Below are 8075 nucleotides of genomic sequence, written 5' to 3' on the forward strand. Positions count from 1 at the left end.
CATCTGGGTAAAGATGCTTAGAGATGGTTCAAGTATTTGTCAGTAATCCATCAAGGTCCTGAGTCCAGACTTTTTTGTAACCTAATTTTGACTCATTGTACTAAATGTGATGCTGATTGGATGTTTTCCAGGGTTGGAAGAGGCAAGTTTGAGTGAGCAGATGCAGCTGTTTTGGAATTGGCTTAGTCCAATCTTGGATAAAGCTGCTGACTTTTTTAGGCTTGTTTATTAATTCAAACTCTGAGCAAAACTTTCATTGTTCTTGCTATAACCTCAGAATATGTTTCTAAGATTCTGTATCCCTCATCAAAATTTTAGACCCAACTCAGACCAAACAATAGTGGATATAAAGATGCGACAGCTCCCTTATGTCATTGCAAATAAGGTTTAAATAAATGCATATATCTATATAAATTTTTACGCCTACATATAGGAGTGTGAGTGTATATGTGTTTATATAGAGTTAGGATATATACACACATACATTATCATTTACACACATCTCTTAAGTATACCATTTACCTTTTTAAAAAATCCAAGAAAAATTTCCTTATTTTCAGAAAATCTGCATTTTTCTTGTCCTAACACAATTGTTAGCCCTTATTGCTTCCGTTCCAAGTTTTCTTCTATGGAGTTTCCCGGCTTTCTTTGGTTGTGTTAGATTGGATCCATGGTTGATGCCACAACCTATGACCTTAGAACCCCTTGACAAGTATTCATGCTTTCTGAGTTCACTTCCAGTGGTACTCATCTAGGCTTCTTTCACAGCTGGCACAGAAGGAAGATAATGGAGCGTTGGATTGGTATGGGTGCCTGCTGTCTGCAGAGCTCCAATCCCAGCTTTGACTGTAAAGCTAGCCACGGATGAGACAGAAGGGCAGCTGGTGCCCAGTTTTGTCTGAATGTTTGATTTCCCACATGGATACATTTTCCGTTCTAAGTTTAAGGATCTGGTTTGAGAATTACTTCCATTTGCTTTTCCTTCTAGAAAATAGGTCAACATTTCACCTTTTCCCTTGACACTGACTTTCCCTCGACATGTAAATTCATAGCTACACCGCTTTAATAACCGGTGAACTTCTTCTGTGACCTGTTGGTAAAAAGAAATGTGTTATTCAATAACCATTTACTTATAATGTGTTATAAACTATGCTAGGCCCAGGAAAACAAACCAAAAAGGGTCTGCACTTAAAGAGCTTAATTCTACTTGGAGGAGTGGACAACGTGTACCTCAGTAAGTGAATGCAAAGCATATATAAAATAAACACAAAGCAATTTGGGGAGATGGTTTATTTGGTTATCAGGGATAAGATATTCATTTTTCCTTATTAATTTTCACATTTTATTATCTTTTGCTTTTAAAACATATTCATTTCCAAATATATGTTGCTTTCCCCTCCTTTCTCCAAAGAACCATGTATTGAAAACAAAGAAAAAAGGAGAGAGAAAGAATTTCAGCAAGACTAACCAACACCAGCCAAAACATTAACCAACAAATCTGGGATATATGCACCCAGAGTTCTCCATCTCTCCAAAGAAGGGAAAAAGGCATATTTTCTCATTTCTTCTTTGGAGTCAAACATGGCCATTATGGCCATGCTTTCAGTTTCCTTTTTTGTTATTTCTATTCATATTGTAATAATTATATATTATGTCCCTGACTCTATTTACTATACTTTGTATCAGTCTTCCCATGAATCTATAAGTTCTTCATATTCGTTATTTTTAAAGTGCAGTTAATACTCTATTACATTCATATACCACTTTTCATTTAGCCTTCCTTAGTTGATGGACATCTGCTTAATTTCCAGTTCTTTGTTATTAATAAAAGTTTGGATGGGGATATTTTGATATATAATAAAACCTTTCTTTCTATGTTTGATCTTCATGGACCATATGCCTAGAAGGTAGATTTCTGACTCAAAGGGTACTCCTTGTCACCAAGATAGTTGTAAGGTTGTATCATTTTCTTAGCATAATTTCTAAATTACTTTCCAAAATAGTTGGACCAATTAACAGCTCCAACAGTGTATTAGTATTCACCAACTGTGAGGGATCTGTTTTTACCAGTTTTTGTAGCTGCCTGTTCTCCAAGTTAAAATTACTCAAACTATTTAGTTCAATTAAATCATCTGGCATTTGTGGAAGAGTCTACGCTTACTTGGCTTTGGGGATGCAAGATGAAACACAAAGAAAAAAATAGTCTGTGACCTCAAAGAATCTACAGTCTAATAGGAGCATATGATATTTTACACAAATGAATATGAAACAAGGTATAACATGAAAAGTGAAAAGAAGAGAGCCAGCCAATGCTGTAAAAGAAGATTTAAATAATAAAGGAACATTTTCATCTGGGATAAGAGCTGTAGTACATCATCTTATTTTACAGATGAGAATGCTACATAGTAAGTGGGGAGGCAATGTTATATCTCCTCATTATCATTAATGAATGCTTATTGATCTGAGAATAATACTAAAAAGTTTTATGAAAAAATAGCAATTTGTGTTTCTTACGATGTGGCCAGTATCCAACTGAATAGCCCATCTTCAAAAAAAAGTGTTTGAGAATTTTGGAAAGACAATTCTAATGATGAAGGACTAGAATCAGGATTATACCTGAAAGGCTGGATGGAGCCCATCTTCAAGCCACTGAGCCATCTAGCTGCCCCAGAATATATGTGTTTTTAAAGTACATAGACCTCAGGTTAAGAGTCCCTATTTGAAAGAGATAAAAATCACTTAGGATTACCATAGAGAGGGTGGTGGTAGGCAGCAACTAACCAGAAGGGTCAGTTATCTTTTCTTTTATTGATGAGTATGAAGAGGTTTTATTTTCATGAGTTTCTAATTGTTTTAAAACATCAACTGAAAGGAGATAATTCCTTTTCCCTCTACCAGCTGCATCTCTGAGTCACTGCCTTATTAATGGCAGTAAAGTATCCTCCATTAGATCAAAGCAACTGCCCTCATTTACTATTTACCTTGGGGATAAATCTGGCTCAAGTGATACTTTCAAAAACGTAACAGAGGATTGTAAAAAGTTTTAATAGCATGGTAGGTAGGGACCTAACTAAGCTGGGAGATACTCTTTATCACTTAGATAGTTGTGATGTGGTGACAATTTTGCAGTCATAACCACTCTCTAGGATCACCAAGGAAGTTGTAGAGGGGCTGCCATCTGCTGGTTGAGCACTTATTGAAGAACAGTTCAGTTCCAATTGCCTTTACAATGCAAAGCTGTGTAGTAAAGCCAAGAATGGGATATTCAATGAGGAAAGAACAACATCAAAGCTGAGACTATCCATTATTGTTGGCAGGAGGGAAGAATCATTTCAGCTGGGTCAGATATAGGCATGTGATATTTAGGAGGAGAGGTTCATGAAGTACTGAGAGAGGACACTAAAAGATTAAGATCTGGTCAAAAGTTGTACTTTTCTCATTTCAGCTACATATCTGTTGCTCAGAAGAAATAATTATTTTTAGCCTCTTAAGCCTGGGAGGTATAGGTTGAGCTGAGGTTAATGAGCAACCCAGTCTTCCATATTTAAATTTAAGCTTATAGAAAGCAACCAACTCTTTCCAGAAATGTATTCAAAATATTCCAGTCAAGGCTTAAATACAAGAGTATCATTAGAACCGAACCAAATCTGAGTCCTATTGAAGATCACTGATTGAATTAAAAAAGTTATTTTGGGAGAAGAAAGCTATAAATTAATCATGTTTTTATCAGTTTAAATTTAGAAGGCAAGCTGAAAGAATGATGACTCAAATATTTCCCCCAAATTATGAAGAACATTTTAAACAGAAAGAAACCATTAGCAAGGACCCTTGTGGTGTGATGATTTAAAAAACAAATTGAGCTTCTTATCAGGCTCAAGGGAGACCAGTACAGTAGCTCTACTCAATAGAAGTTGTTGCATAATTAACTATTTCATTTGATGGATATTAGATAAGAGAAAAATTATAAAGGACATTCTAGTACTTCAAAGGATCTATGATTTCAATACCAAAACTTTCTTCATGAAGACACAGCTGAGCTTTTTCATGTCTTATTGGAAGATCTTTCTGACTTGCTTTTGTTGCGAATAAACAATTACTTCATGGGCTTTCTATTCATGTGCCTTTCTATATTTAGCAAGGCTAGTCCTGAAATTGAAGATGCCTTCTGTCATTGGACCTGTCTGAATTCCTATGATCATAGTTTTTGAAAAACCAGAAAACCTACAAGTCAGAATGAGAAAATTGAAGAGCAAATTCATGGAGAGTAGAAATTATTTTATCTAAATAGCCAGGGTATGATGGAAGCCAGAAACAACGACTATAGGGATAGTGATGTCAAAGATATCTCACAATAAATCTTCTCCAAAAAATTTGAAAGAAGAATGCTTCTTCTAAATTCAAAAGTCCACATGAGTCTAGTGCAGCTAAAGCAGCAGACTGAGGGTGAAGATGATGGGCAGGAACTCTCAGAAGTCTTCGAGAAAATTTAATTTGCACTGTATATTTCAGTAGTTTGAAAAAAAACATGAATGAATTAGGAGTTTCTTACTCAAAGAAAAAGTCCATAAGTTTGAGTTGACCTGTTTACTGAGTCTTTGTCCTAAGGAAGCAGAAGAGTATGGCTCTGATTCCAGCCACAGTGTATCTTGTGATGGTAGTCAGACCAATAGAAAGTTCTAGTATTAGTACTCAAATCCTTCAATGAAGACAAGAGAAAGTTTCCCAAACTACTTTAGAGCTCAGAAGAACTCAGCTCCACTTGCAGAAAGACTATAACAGTAACTTAATCATGGCAGTCCATCTAGCCTCCTATGGATAAGGCATTCCATACTGGTCTTGTATCAAAAACTAATTCAAATGTGTAATAGAAATCTGATTCTTAAAATATTTGAGATGTAACAAAGGTTAAGAATGCCATTGATTCTTGAATGGCCTTTGGGCTGGCTTCTTTTAATGAAGAATTTCCAAGGTGATTAATGGACCAGCAACTTGATGCTTACATAATCCTCCCTATCCCAAAACTTTAAGTGAAATGCTTAAGGGGAAAGAGTGAGGTAGAGAAATTAAGAAAGTAAATACCTATTGCATGGTAATGACTACCTCATATAATTATATTTGGCACTGTCCATATTTCTTCAGAATTTTGTTTTGAATTTCATACTATTGTGAAATATCTTGAAGCCAGATAAGAACATACAAAAATAGCATGAATTAAAAGGAAGTTGAGGTTTATCTGAATGACTAGAGGAAAATAAAGTACATTAAGAAAAAAATCTTAATGTTGCAAATATCTGTTAATTATAGATAATATCTTGTTTTAGCAGAGTATTCATTCAGAACTCATTTACACATGGCACTGTTTGTTCTAAAAAATTAATCACTTAAGAAAATGTGAGAATGTCTGCATTTCTTCAAAATTTTGCTGAAGAAACCAAAAGGATGAAGGGCTGCTTAGCTAAATTTTACTATGGAGCACCATCTAACAGTAAACTAATGCAACTGCAGCTACTCATTCACATTACACACTTGAATATAATTGTGACTCCTTAACCACAAGTCATCTATGATGATGACAACAATAGGTTATTCTTGAAAGGAAGGAAGAAGGCAAGAAGGAAACTAGGGGGTGAGGTGGAAAAGGCATGCAGAAGAAACAAGAGAATGGGTTTTAACAGTAAGTGAACTGACATTTCAGAGTTAGAAGACCTGAATTTGAATCCCAGGTTCTGCTATTTGCTACTAATGTGACTTTGGAGTAACTCATTTTGTCTTTCTGGCCTTTTATTCTCTCATCTGAATTATAAGAGGATTGCATTAAAGAATATCTAAAGTTCCTTTTAGCTCTGACTCTTTAATTCAAGAAGTAAATATGGAATAAATATGACATACAGGATCAGGGAATGGAGTTCATTAGAATAATCTAAGGGGGGGAAAGAGAAAAAAGAATATTCAAGAGGCATTCGTGGAAGTAGCAAGGTAAGGCTCACAAGTTGGACTGAGGAGTTGGGGAGAAGGTTTTCCAAAAGGTAGAGATAGGGAGACAAGATGAATTGGTAGGGGGTGGTGTTAAGTAGCACCAATTTCACTTAGAAGTCAAAAGGCACAGATTTTAAGTGCCAGAGAGGAGATAACTTTATACAGTGACTAGAGAGGGGAGGAGAGAGGAGAGGAATACAGTAGATTGACTGGAAAGTAAAAGAAAGGTTGATCAATTAGAAGGACCAATAAGTCAGAGGCTCTCTTCAACTCATGGACTAAGGAAGAAATGGAGAGAGAGCTGCTTGTGCTTTGAAGGGATTGTTTGGCATTTTTAAACACCCACTCCTGTCCCCAACCTGTGCTACATCCTTGAGATCTCATTTTAAATCTGGGCTAAAGAGAGTGATATACAGATATTTGTGAGAGATATCATCTGTAAATTTTTTATGTTACATACAACATACCCCTCTCCTGGCAAAATTCCCTTACATTATACAACATCTCCCCCCCCCCCAACCCCACAGGTCCTTCACAGTATTGTTTACCTTTTGAACTAGGATCATAAGAAGGGGATAAGGAGAGAATTATATTGTTTATCAGTAAGTAATTAGGGAGGATACAAAGTATAACTATTTATTACAAATATGGAGAAATGTTTCAAATCTCTACATAATTTCCATTCAGAAAAAAAATAGGAACATGTATCCCAGGACTTGAGGTCCAATGAGATAAAAGGTACATATCAATTATTGCAATAATAAAGCAAGATCTGAGCCACTCCTATCTATTGCTGGTTTGTCTCAGAGTGAACAATCATGGATTCAATTGGAAGTGGGATAAGGCCCAGTCACAATCATGATTCCTTTTCCTGTGCCAGAGGGACTTATCTATCAAGTTATTCATTCAAGGGAATCCAATGAAAGTGCTCACCAGTGGATGTGCCAAAGGCCAAGAGGCCAAACATTTGGTCTTGACCTAAAGGAAAAAAAGGAAACCACCCATTTTACAGTTAAGGAAATGGAGGCAGACAGAGGTTAAGTGACTTGTCCAGAATGACCTAGCTAATAAGTGTCTGAGACTGGATTGGAACTTGGGTTTTCTTGACCCAAGGTTCAGTGCTCTATTCAGGTTTAAATACTTTCCAACTTCAAGTGGAAACCATTTTACTATGTAATAATGACATTCACTTCAATATTTCAAGGGTATATGATATCATGGATGTGAAAATACTCCATAAACCAATATAGATTAAAATACATTTATTGCCTTATTAGATGGCTTTTGGGGGTTGCTGGGACCAGAAATGCATTATGGTCAACCTATTAAGGAATCCCCTAAAATATACTTAGGCTGGTCTTTAGATGATATTACATTTCTGGGCCATCCCTTGAAGTTTTCTATCCTGCTAAGATCTCTTAGAATTTGTGCTTTCACAAAACAGCTATTAGAATCAACTGAGAAAGACTTAACACTACAATCCATTGCAACTCCAAACAACACATGATATAAAATGCTATCCACCTTCAGATAAAGGAGCAATAGACTCAGAGTACAGATCATAGCATATTTTCTTCCTTTTCAATTTTTCTGCTTTTGTTTTTCTTAAACATAAGTATTGTGGAAATGTTTTACAGGATTTCATACTTAAATGTGTGAGACTGGAGGGAAGGAAAGAATTTGGAACTGAAAATCAAATTTAAATTTAAGTTTAAAAACCAATCAAGAATGTAAAGTTACTTCTATAACACTGGAAGCAGGCATCAGGTTGGGAATTTCCTATGCTTACATATTGGTTTGGTTAGAATCCTACTATCAGTGGCTGCATAGCATAGTGTATAGTGATCTGGACTCAGAACCAAGAAGACCTTGAATCCAATTTCATTTCTCATACATACTGGCAAAAGAAAGAGATTGGAGAGGAGTAAAAGGAAGAGGAGGAGAAGGAAAAGAGAAAGATTAGAAGAATAGCTGTTAGCATTTATATAGCATCTATTATGTGCCAAGCACTTTATATATATATATATATATATATATATATATATATATATATATATACACACACATACACACACACACACACATATATATATGTGTGT

General features: G+C 35.5%; 1 protein-coding gene across 1 annotated transcript in view; it reads right to left on the reverse strand.

Moving 5' to 3' along the window:
* Positions 1-751: 751 nt before the first annotated feature.
* ADCY1 (adenylate cyclase 1) overlaps positions 752-8075 on the reverse strand; it is a 224060-nt gene continuing 216736 nt past the window's right edge. The window contains exon 12 of the mRNA XM_044676500.1: positions 752-1090. Coding sequence (XP_044532435.1) covers positions 752-1090 — 339 coding nt within the window. The remainder of the gene's footprint in view (positions 1091-8075) is intronic.

Source organism: Gracilinanus agilis, chromosome 1, assembly GCF_016433145.1.
Source record: "Gracilinanus agilis isolate LMUSP501 chromosome 1, AgileGrace, whole genome shotgun sequence".
Taxonomy (NCBI): Eukaryota; Metazoa; Chordata; class Mammalia; order Didelphimorphia; family Didelphidae; genus Gracilinanus; species Gracilinanus agilis.